Raw genomic sequence first — 12,977 nt, 5'->3', positions numbered from 1 at the left:
GCAAAGGTTGCAATGCTAGATTTGTCCACGCTTTCCGACAGGTGGTTTTCGTACAAGAGAAACAGTAGTGGACCGAGAATCGAGCCTTGTGGGACTCCAGATGTCACCGGTAATGGTCTTGATATTGCTCCACCAACTGCTGTCTGTTGATAACGATTGTTGAGATAAGATGAAAACCAGTTTAGAATGTTACCTCGAAACCCGAACTCGCGCAATCGGTGCAAGAGCTGATCGTGACTTACTTTATCGAATGCCTTCGACATGTCCAAGTAGATTACGTCTATTTGCTTACCATGGTCTAATTTACGGCCTATCTCTTCGAATACTTCAATTAGTTGGGTCACGCATGACTTTCGTCGGACAAAACCGTGTTGACAAGGGTTGATTTGTTGAAAAACGTGATGTTCGATGTTGTGGAACACGCAACGTTCGAGGACTTTGGAGACAAGAGGAAGCAACGAAATTGGACGGTAGTTTTCTACGTACGATTTTTCACCGCGTTTAAATACAGGCACGACATTTGCTAACTTCCACTCGTCAGGAAGGACACCACAACGTAGGGATTTGTTGAAGAGTGCGCATAGTGAAGCAGTGATTTGGAATGAGGTTTCCGTCAACAATCGTGCTGGGATTCCGTCCGGACCTTGAGCTTTATTGTTATTCAACTTAGTTAACACCGTTGACACCTCGTCGTTAGTCAGAGTAATGTCTTCGAGAATAATGTCCGGTTCCGGATGCTGTTCTGGATTGAAGTCGTTGGCGGTGTCGCTAGTGAAGATCGATGCGAAGTATTCGTTAAAAGTGTTTGCAATCTCAGCGTTATTATCGAAATACATTCTTTTGATTTTCGCTAGTTTTGCCGAGACTTTTAATGGAATATTGGAAACTTTCGACTTAATCTTGAAAAACGACCAGAAACGTTTTGGATTGTACTCTCGAGAAGAACATATGGAGTTGATATAGTCCAAGCGACCATCACGCAACATTCTTTTGATTGTCGTGCGGAGCTCTCGAAACCTTTTCTTGAGGTGATCACTTGGATGGCAGGATCTTTTAATCCTTGTTCTAATGGAGTTTTTCTTTTTGATGTAATGAAGTATCGTGCTGTTCATCCAAGGGAGATGGTTTCGATCTCGGAGTGTTTTTGTTGGCACAAATTTCGATACCGCTTCCAAAAACGCATTTTTCCACGCCATCCAATCCTGGTTGATATCGCCATTCTCTGATATGTGATGACTGAGATCGAGGGTTTGAAGATGCCTTCGAAGACCATCGAAGTCACTGCGTCGGTAATCAAACACCGTTCGTTTTAACTTAGGGAAAGGATTGTATGAGAGGAAGAGATCGAAAATGATAGCATTGTGGTCGGTGGAAATGTCTGAATCACTTGGTTTCAAGACTTCGATTATCTTCACACGGTCGGGATCAGTGGTAATAACAAGATCGAGAATGTTTTCGCCTCTGGTAGGAGATCTATTCATTTGTTCCAAGAAAAAGTCGTTTAATAATTTCGTAAATGGATTCTCATTAACGTCAGTGTAATTATCTCGCGAGTTCCAGCCTGCGCGCGCGAAATTGAAATCGCCTGCAATTACAATTTTTGAATGACGTGTGCAAACATCATGGAGAAAAGTTTCAAATTTATCGATCCAAGTTTTGTCAGCATCTGGTGGACGGTAACATGAGCAAATAAGCATTTTTATGTCTTTTGCAGTTGTTACTTCAGCCATAGCAATTTCGAGGTCATGATTGTGTTTGATTTCACGCACAGAGTTAAACATTGCGGTCTTGATTCCCAGCAAAACTCCACCACCTCGCGTTTTACGATCTTTTCTGATAATAGAATTCCAAAGGAATGTTGGCATATAGTTTATACAATTTTATTGTGCATATTTCGAATCAAGATCGATTCATCTTTAGCAGAATTTTTTACAAGGTTTTGCGCAATTTAACTATATAAAGCGCGTACAATTCGAAGTATGCGTGCATAGGCATAGCAAGCGTGAACAATTGGAACGAATTTTGTTTAACGAGTTCAATTTTTAATCGCTGTTCTTCTGTTCAGCGGTATCAGTTAAACAACTGCAGCTATTTGCTAGCCTTTAGTCTATTATTTAGCATGCATGGATTTGCGTCGCTCTTTATAAAGTAACAAGTTGTAGTTGTTTAAATATTCGCGATGATTTTAGTGTTTGTCAGAACAAGTTCTGTTAGTTCTTTGTTAGATTTGGAGTTTAAATCAGTGGTAGTATAACAAGGGCCAGTTGTATGAAATCCGGATAGTGTTTTTTCGACCGTTCTAAAGATGCTCGAAAAGCGATAAAATTTCATCTTTGGAACAAACAATCATTAAAGAGGATCCTTGATTTAGGAATACCAAGATTTAATAAAAGTTGTAGCATACAACAGGCTATTTCAAAGCGATTGAAAAGACCACCATCCGGTGAATAGCGGAATCCAACATTGTCGATACGAGTTTACATGTCCATAAACCTACATTAGTGTCCACAAACCTACAGTGAAAGACGAAGATAGCGCTATCAACAAACATCTAAACTCCTGTTATATAATTGCCATGCACTGATTTAATTAAACTCTAAGGCAAAAAAGAACTGACAGAACTTGTTCTGAAAACACTCACATCATCGACTACCCAAAACAACTGCGGCTGGTTGTACGAAGGCTGGATAGCGCTATCCACAGGATATTTTCAACCGTTTTAAAAATGCTCGAAAAGCAATAAAATTTCATCTTTTCAACCAACAAAGATTAAGATGGATTCTTGACTTAGGAATACAAAGATTTAATCAAAGTTATAGCAAATAACGGGCGATTTCAAAACGATTGAAAAAAACACCATCCGGTGGATAGCGCTATATATATCAAGCCTTCGTATACATGCAACCGGCCCCTGGAACTTGTTACTTCATCAAGAAGTATTGCACGTCAAACCCAAGTAAAGCCATGTTAAATAATAGACTAAAAGCTATAGCAGAAAGCTGCTGTTGTTCTAACTAGTTGAACTTTTAAAAACGTTAATTCGATTTAATAATATTCTGATTGGATGAACACTTACCTGATAAGCAGCACTTTGATTCTTTATAGCCATCATTGCTTTATACCACTCTCTTTTGGGGTATTTGCGGTAGCTTTTGGGGTATTCGCGGTACCTATGCTCCGGATATAAAACTTTTTCTCCAGACTTCACGTACACCTACAATTCGAAGGATATTTAGGAACACATTAGCAACAACCTGGTTTAATTATAGTCTTCGGATGAATCATCTTTTAAGTCGAACTTGTGGAAGGAAAGCGAGAAAGGTTTTGCTTCAGTCGCTAAGTTTCATTGGTCCATACGAATGATCCGTCTCTACTATGGATCCAGCTATTGCAACATAAAATATGAACCAGAAAAAGGCGTTATCGTCCCAATCAAAATTAGATCAGAGATCCATACAAGCAACATAGCAAGTCGAGCAAGAACAAAACAAAACCTTAAGGACAAAAAGTGGGGGAGAAGGCAAACTTTGTCATTTTGTTTTTCGTGGCAATGTTGTCGCCGACGCCATTTTTCTAACATTTATGTAGTCTTCAATATTGGTTTCATTTTTTCAAAATTCAAAATTCAAATTTACCCTTTCAGAAATCTTTTCTAAGCAAAGCGATGGTGTAATAACAAATAAACTGCACCCTAATAGCACATATAATTATACGACTAAACAAACTAGACACCGATCTTCACTTGTTCAAATTTTGTGCATTTTTCACAAAACAATTAAGGTGCAATTTTTTCAATAATACAAGAAAGATATGGAAAATATTGCCCAAAATGTCGTTTTACAAAGCGCAATATGATGTCATGCAACTTTTGAAATATTTTAGCGTTTTTGCTGACAAAATACTTGAACGGAAAACGCACATCAAACGGATCTTTTCTACTTGTATTTCCAGCTCAAAATAGACATTTGCCCCTTCATTTAGCGCAAAACCATTTGTTAGATGTTTAATTGTTTTTATATTTTACGAAAATAAGCGGTATTGTTTTGACTGAAAAATCGCGAATATCCACAAACTGCTAAACGGTGGCGGATAATAACTCCCGACCGATCACGATTTTTTTAGTCCTCGGAAGATATCGCACTACGTCACATTCTTATTTGTATTATAACATTTATAGTACGCGCGTGCTGATTGGTCGAGAAGCGTCTTTCTATTTAAGAAATAGAAAACATTTTCCGTGTTTCTATACAGTTATAGAAACACGCGTGGGAGTTTGGGAGAACGAGAAATAATCAGTGGGAAAACGAGCCCGTAGGGCGAGTTTTTCCACGTTATTTCGAGTTCTCCCAAACTCCCACAAGTGTTTCTATAACTGTATAGAAACACAGGAAAAACGTTTTCTATTTCTTTTATAATATAACGCGATAAAAAGATTTTGTACAAATATTATAATTCGATTCAATTACAAATTCTCATTACATCGCTTCGCTTGCCAAGTTCGGCGGGAAAATTCCCGTGTTTCTATACAGTAATAGAAACACGCTTCTCGACCAATCAGCACGCGTGTACTATAAATATAAATATAAAACTGTATAGAAACACGGGAATCTTAACCCACCGAATTTGACAAGCGAAATAATGTAATGAGAATTTGTAATTGAATCGAATTATAATATTTGTAGAAAATCTCTTTATGATTCAAATTATAAAGAAAACATTTTCCCTGTGTTTTTATACAGCTATAGAAACACTTGGGGGAGTTTGGCAAAACTCGAAATAACGTGGACAAACTCACCCTACGGCTCGTATAACTGTTTAGAAACACGGAAAATGTTTTCTATTTCTTAAATACTACCTATCTTACACATACTATGACATACAGGATTTTCCCTAATAAGCGAATTCTTAAAAAGTATAGTATTGGCTATTAGTATTTTAATTCTACCCACCTTAAGTCGTACATTTTTACCGTACAAATGAAAGTAGAATTGAAGGCATGAATTGGCTTTGGTGATCACTGGCGAGATGTATCGTGCTTTTTTCACCCCTGATTTCGTTGACCCTCCCATGTACAGGTACCAACCAGGCCCAGCTGTAATCCAAAACACTATTATGCTGGAAATTCATGTTGGTGGCTTTTACGTTCGATTTTAGTGTTTATGTTTAAATTTCAATTTCCCTAGCTTTTATTATGCTAAGATCTCCATAAAACAGTTTTTTCAAATTTCATAGCTTGTCATAGTTTGCCATTTTTAAATGCATGCATGTCTGATGTGGGGAAGGAATAATTTAGTACTCTACATATATAAAAAGTCAATGTTTTGGAATATCATAATTTTAACCTCCATGGAAAAGTCGTTTAAAAATTTATAACTTTAGAAGGTATTAAAAAGTCTGTTTTAGCTATAAAATGAATAGCCTATACGAAAATTGGAGTATCCTAAAGAAACCTTTGATTTTGTGCTGATTCAACCAGGTAGCAATACCTGAATGGTTGATATATAAGTCAAATGAATTTCTTACATGCGAACATCGGTTGGTTCATCCATAAGAACAGCATAAGAGATCAGTAATACTTACTGTCTTGAATAAATCTGAGACGATTTTGTGGCTGGTCACAATCATAACTAAGAACGAGCTCTTCGCTGTTATTTGGGTGAACTCGTTTACTCTTTGGTCCTAAACACATTTCCTTTTTGTACTGAAGTGATTTATTCTTTGTCCAGCTCCATGTTTCTGTATTTTTATCGCAATTTTGATAAACACCTAGCTAACAATACAAATATAACGAATTAGCAATATTTATAAAGTGATTATCAAATTTTCTGGCCTCTTGCCTCTTATTAGCCAAGCGACCTCGGATTTTTACGCGGCAAAGCGGATTTTTGAAAATCGCAGAGAATTTTTTTTGTTAAATAGCATGAATGATGAAGATATCTGCAATTTATTCTCAACCTAAAACAACGAAAGAATCGGGATAAAAGTTCCTAAAATTATCTTCCTCGTTTTGGTAAATTAATGCTAAATATAAAGGAATAAGGTTTACTCGATAAATTTCCGTCATATTCAGATCGACGTGTTTTATCTTTTTTTTTTTTTAGATAGACCAAATTATATTGCAGCTAAAGCGATTGTATGGAATTGTGCTGTAAAAAGATAGCAGTAAATCTGGTTTCGAATTTCCGGTAGATATAATACTTTATTCCAAATTTTCGGTGGATATTAATTAAGTTTTAAGATATTTTAAAGTTTTCAAGTTTTCGCCATTCACCGGTATAGCTTTAACTAGCTTTAAATAACGCACAATGCAATGCATAAAGTATACAAAGAAGATGGAAAGAAACAACAAAGTTTTTTAAAGGCAGCAACACAACTTACTGTTACTTCTTCAGTTACTGATCCTATTGGTTTAACACACATTTGATTTATGGTGTGCATCAATATTCCGTCTGACCTCAATAGGAACTGCAATCTTTCTGCGTTACAGCCCGTGTATACTACAAGTTTTTGTGCACTCTTTTGCTTTCTTCCACGAAAACGACCTTTTTTTATATGAATGCAACTTCCTCCACGAAATTGCAATGCACCTGGTCCTTGACTTTCACTCTTTACAACACCTACGACACAAATTTTGGTAACTAAAAATCGAACTTTATAATTGTTGCATATATTGTAAATTGTTTTTTAGCCGCATTGTCACGTATTGGTCTTCTGAGATTGGGACTTATCACTTCTCTTTTGAACCTGCTAGAGTTTTGTCATGACGCATGGCTTACTACGCACCAGTGTCGTTCAACTTTTCCCCACGAAAAAAGTTTCGAAATAGCTGGATATTAGGACAAACTGGACAAACAAACATGACAATCAGTGGCGTAAACGTGCAACAGCTAATTACAATAGAAATCCGTCGGGGAGAACTGAGTATATAACTTAACCCTCCCCTCTAATTATGGCTAGGTACGCTCCTGAAAACAATAAACTCTTCTCGTCGCGAATAGTTAATATATTTTTTTTACTTTAGAAGGAAAAGAATTAGCATCACATATAGTCCGTCAACCATCACCATCAAAATTATGAATACAGTTCTCTGGCCGATAATGTTTGAACATCTTAATAATGCCTTTCCCAATCTTTTTTGCTTATATTTTTTTAAAAGTCTCTAGTGTATTTTTGAAAACAATTAAGGTTTTTATGAATATCATTATATTTTATTTTCATTTGTTTTTTTCGATCTTGTAGTACGTTGTAGTACATTGTACAGTGTACTTATCCCCGAGCCGGTGCGGAGCACCGTGCGAGGGTACTAATTCCGCTCGGATATTTACACCTACGACGTCCGCCATTATGCAATGGACCTCACGCCATGGACGGTCTTCTACATTATGCGCATGCGCCAGCGTGAACTACTAAGCTCTTGATTGGTCGAGACAAAAATTTGTATTTTATAACGTCAATGAATAACTGTCATTTAGCAAAATTTTGATGAAATTTACGAATTTATATTTTCATAAATATGGAATATATGTATTTTTACTAAATTAAAGGGAAACTCGAATGAGGTCAGGACTTTACACGGTTTAACAAATAACAAGACCAAATTTTTGACCGAATTCACCGTTTATAATGAAGTCGGAAGGTTTTACATATTTCACCCGGCAAAGCTTCAAAAAGTAATTATTTTCTGGTAAAAACAACTTTAATATTCTCAAATGTATTTCATTATAAATCTGAATGTGTTATCTGATAAACGACATTGTAATTTCATTTATAAATTCCGTTTTCATAGTGACAAAAAGAAAAAAAAATCAAAACAACATTGCCGTGCAAAAACCAGTCGAAGAGTAACATAAAACTTCGGAAGTTGTATGAGACGTGTGATGTTATATTTCATGGTATTTAATAATTGAAATAATTTACCAAAACACTGGCTATAGATGAGTAACTTAGCTTCCAGAAAAAGGTAGGAATCTTGTCGTATTTTTGCCATTTTTTCAAAAAATGTGAGGGTAAACTTTGATTCTTAAAAAATATACGGCCGTTGCAAGTTGCTATGACTACAGTGTTTCCACGCGCAGAAAAATATTTCCATACTTTTCTCAAATTTCTATTTCTCACATACCATGTACCCTTCAAAACCCCCAACCCACATAAATTTTCTAACAATCATGTTACCATCCCTACACTTAACTAATTTCGTTTAACAGAGGCGAGGGGTTGGTGCATGCATGTATTTCTAGTATATTAACAATTTATCCTCGTCGCACTTTATATCGTAGTAAGCAATGTATAGAGAATTGCAGATTTGTGTTAAAATACCATATATCTCACTATTGTACGGTGACACACTGGGGTGGAAGAAAATGCAGTGAGTCAACAAGCAAAAATTTGGAATATAAAGCCCCGTTTACACTACACTCGATTTATTGGCACGGCACGGCTAAAATAGGTACCCGTACCCATTTCATCTGTGCTCGGCCTTTGTTTTGGTAGCCTGAACACTAATAAAATGGGTACGGGTACCAATTTTAGCCGTGCCGTGCTGATAAATTGACTGTAGTGTAAACGGGGCTTAAGTTTTAAAATTAAGTTTTCGATAATCTGGGGCATACATAGGCAAACGAAATAAAACGTTGTTTAAAGATTGGCCGGTATTTAGCGTTTTCAATTTTCTTTTTAATTATTCTGATTTTGATGACTCACCTAGACCTTTGGTATGATCTGCATATGGTCCATAACGAGCAAAGCCAAGGCCTTGTATACTACCTTGATTTCTCTTCCAGTTTGAATTACCCAGTTCGAAATCTTTGCCCCATGGACATTCATTTTCCACCTCGAAGTCGCAATAAGAAGTGCAATTTGCAAACGCTAGAGATGGATGAAACACAGCGTTTGAAACAACTTTGAAGGTTTAGGGCATCTCAATTTTATAACATAAATATATTATTTTTAAATCTAAGAAGCGTAATTAGTTGCATCAGCTATTTAAATTCTAATGTATGATCTCGTGCATACAAATTATAGTATTTGCCGTTTCTTTTCATACACCTTCTATATATTGGGATGTAAGAGAGTGTTACGACAGAAAATATAATGATACTATAATACTATATATAGGTAGGTTTTTTCGATCTAACGGAATTCTTTACTTTTTTACTCGGTGAAATACTACCTGGGGACTGAGGAACTGAAATTGCCATTTTGAGGAAACAAGTAAAAATAAAGGTAATATGGAGAGTCTTCTTTTTGACCTAAAAAAATTACAGAACCGGTTTAATAAACTTCAGCATTTATTTCTTTGGCAAGATTGTTGAAAGCCCCATGGACCTGTCTTATCGTTTCGCCATATTTCACGATTGGCAGCGCTAAACGTCTCCTCCGCCGACGTATCAGCAAAAGAAAAAGCAGAATTTGTTCGTCATCAGAAAATCACACTATCATCACTCTCGTTGCATGTCCATACCTAATTTCTTTTATTGTAGTGGTTCGCATTTACATAATATTGTTAAGGCCGGTTTTCACTTGCAAAGTTTCTGTGCGCACAGTGACGTCATTGTGCGTGACCACAGTGTTTGAGCAGAACCGCTGACATTTACACTGTCCAAAGTCAAAGCACAGTATTTCTGGTTGCACAGACAACAGGTCAAACATGGACGCCCGTAAACGGAAGGCGCTTTTTTATTAGCAGAAATGAATGAAACTTCAGTAGATATTTTAATTATTTTTTTTACTTTCCCCCCACAGGTACCGCTCTCATTTCCCCCACAATAGTCTCGCAAAAGCCACAAAGTGGCGGTTTCTTCGAAGTTCTGTGTTCAATGTTGAACACGATCCACTTGGGTTCAAAGCCCTTCAAAGTGCGCACAGAAACTTTGCTAGCGTAAACCTGTCTTTACTGGATGGTTTACGTGCATTTCTTCAGCGCACAGGCATCGGACAGATTTGTCACGCGTGATGGAAGATATCAAACATGTTTGATTTTACGACACGAATGACAAAATATCTCAAATTGGTCTCCGCAGACATGGACAGTGTTGGCGACAATTGCCACGAGTGACATGTGTGACAGGCCGGCTTCAAGTGCACCTGTGCGCGCTTTATAGGCTTTAAACCGGTTTTCCACTTGCAAATTTTTTCGCGCGAAGCAATAATTTTCGCATGCGCATAAGTCACGCATGCGCATCTCTCAAATGACGTCACATATGCATGGCGATAAAATTCGAAAGCTGTTCGCCACGGCGAAAGTTTTGAGTTCGAATGATTTCTACTTTTTCGCGGCGAAAAATGTCTCCAGCCAATCAGATTTCAGTGTTTTTGTTTTTGCATAATTAATTTGTCAAAATGGCGGAGGTTGAAGAGTTATCTGCTAACGATAGCAACTCAAATAACGAGTTTACTCATGAAAGGAATGCAATTTCCCAACCATCTACCCCGCAGACAGCCGATAATTTTGACAAAGGAATTTTCTTTGAAGAAGTACGAAGATATCGATGTTTATGGGAAGTAAACAGTGAGAGTTACAAACAGCAACCGATGAAACAGAATGCTTGTATTTCGCGCGTTTTTTGTCTCCTGTGGAAAACAATATTTCGCCTCGAAAATTATCGCTTCGCTCGAAAAAACTCGCAAGTGGAAAACCGGCTTTAATTAATCAACAGTTATTGTCGCCCTTTCGGTGCATTTTGGTGTACTATTATCAACTAAAGCTTGGATTTCTATTTCACTCAACTCCCCAAATCTTTCGGCTATTTTGTTTACTTTCTCTACTAGACAGATATGAGCTAATATCTGTCTAGTAGCCAACCAATGATATTGCAGCATACCCCATATCTGGCGCTTGTGTATATAATAACAGTATATGTAGTCCGTGTATACCCGCTGTTCGTTCATTCGTTGTGTCATCTGAAACTCCCTAAAATCTAACAAAAGTATCCCCACAGGCGATGTGATCCATTAAATATAATTCTTCTGAGCTTTCACATTTTATACAGTAAGTAAAAAAGAACTACAGATGCCTATTTATATGCAAATTTGTTGCGTAAACTGGCAGGATGCGCCAAACTTATGGACTTGCTAAGTTATTCGTCATTCTTATATCACGTTGTTTGTAACGTTTCTGTTTTCAGTCCCAATCTGCGTAATAAAACAGTAGCTAACTGTGTTCTATTGGACACAAGCGAATGGATCATCACGGTCGAGAGACTGCATGTTTGCAATGCAAAGGAACAGGTGAAATACTGCGTACTTGAGGGGGCTCCCAACAATCTTTTAAAATTATATTAAATACACATTAATTCGAGCAAAATTATTAAAGATCAAATTTTGGGCTAGAAAACTAGAATTGTCCTAACTCATACAGGAAACGGATTATCCGTATAGATGAACTCGGGCAGGCAAATTAAGTCAAAGATATATAGTTCGTCTTCCAGTTCGGTCTGTGGGTAAACACGCGTACGGGCAGACAGACGGATCATCTGCCACCACGAATTATCCGCATATAGTTTGTGTATTTCAACGAATTTTAGTCCTGACGCATCATCTGTCTGTTGGGTATAAATACAGGGTGGGGACGAGCTACGAAAATTCTAAATATAACAGCTCTTGGGTACTATTTCTCAACCACGTAAATTATTTCCTTACGGGAAACACAGCAATACAGCAATAACCAAAAGCTATATCCTAAACTTGTGTCTATAGTAACAAAGACCCTTTTCTGATAAAAAATTCGTTTTAGCCTCTAACATACGTTTACCATAGTTTTTGCCCCTATTTTTAACCTACAGATTCTACTGATAGAGCATCGTCATCCAAATCGCATAATTTTATGGAGTTGCGGTAATATTTAAGGTCACGTATTTTAAACTTAGCGCTTGGTTTTACTTAGTCTTAGTGACTTCACAAATACAGCTGTAAAACATCTTCACAAATCAATTAAACTCATACATTACATAACACTGTTAAAACAGGATTAATATATAGCTTACCAACATCTCTAAGTGCGATATTGGACTATAAACCAACAGCAATTAATAGAGTCAACTTCAAATACAAGGTGTCATCCAGTAGGCCCATGCACTCAAGTCAGAAACTCTTAGGCTCGCGCGTTAACTCCCATCACGTATTATTGTAGTGAATGACATGTTTTTGGCCAATGAATGCGCTAGCTGAACAAGTGCACCTAGCTTGTAAGAGATGAAACTTAGGAAATATTGACTAAGAGCAGATGGTATATCTGTTGCAACGCACATGCATGACTTCACAAATACTGTAAAACATCTTCACAAATCAATTAAATCATACATAACATAACACTGTTAAAACAGGATTAATATATAGCTTACCAACATCTCTAAGTGCGATATTGGACTATAAACCAACAGCAATTAATAGAATCAACTTCAAATACAAGGTGTCATCCAGTAGGCCCATGCACTCAAGTCAGAAACTCTTTGGCTCGCGCGTAACTCCCATCACGTATTATTGTAGTGAATGACATGTTTTTGGCCAATGAATGCGCTAGCTGAACAAGTGCACCTAGCTTGTAAGAGATGAAACTTAGGAATATACATATATATATGAACTTGTTGTATTAATGATTTCCTCAGATGCTAGTGTATATACAGGTATGTATGATTAAAAATTCATAGCTTATTTCTATTATAAACAGAAGTAATAAACATGCTAGTCACGCATTAGTGATAAGTTTTACTTAGGATAAAATTCTATTAAAATTCTATGGGTTAAAAAAAAAGGTTTCGATATATACAAATCTATATGTTAAAAATCGTTCTATATACAAATTGTTTTCCCAACACAACCGTTCAAATATTCGAAATGATGAAGAAGGAAGATATATAGAGGCCGATGAAATACAAAACCAATCTGAAGACATTATGAACGGTTGTGTCGGGAAAACAATTTGTATATAGAACGATTTTTAACATATAGATTTGTATATATCGAAACCTTTTTTTTTTAAC

At 36.7% G+C, this 12,977-nt stretch overlaps 1 protein-coding gene across 1 annotated transcript; it reads right to left on the bottom strand.

The window, feature by feature from the left end:
* Nucleotides 1-2,747: 2,747 nt before the first annotated feature.
* On the bottom strand, nucleotides 2,748-6,542 carry LOC114537850 (MAM and LDL-receptor class A domain-containing protein 1-like). The gene is made up of 5 exons (XM_028558959.1): nucleotides 6,379-6,542; nucleotides 5,581-5,770; nucleotides 4,950-5,092; nucleotides 3,077-3,214; nucleotides 2,748-2,786 (listed from the first exon to the last, which is right to left on the bottom strand). The coding sequence occupies exons 1-5, from the start codon at nucleotides 6,436-6,438 to the stop codon at nucleotides 2,748-2,750; spliced, it is 570 nt and encodes a 189-aa protein (XP_028414760.1). The 5' UTR covers nucleotides 6,439-6,542.
* Between the last annotated feature and the right edge of the window lie 6,435 nt (nucleotides 6,543-12,977).

Source organism: Dendronephthya gigantea, unplaced genomic scaffold (genome assembly GCF_004324835.1).
Source record: "Dendronephthya gigantea isolate DGI-Jeju-01 unplaced genomic scaffold, DenGig_1.0 000166F, whole genome shotgun sequence".
Lineage (NCBI taxonomy): Eukaryota > Metazoa > Cnidaria > Anthozoa > Malacalcyonacea > Nephtheidae > Dendronephthya > Dendronephthya gigantea.
Note: the sequence above shows the minus strand (reverse complement) of the source record. Positions and strands in the feature narration are given on the sequence as shown.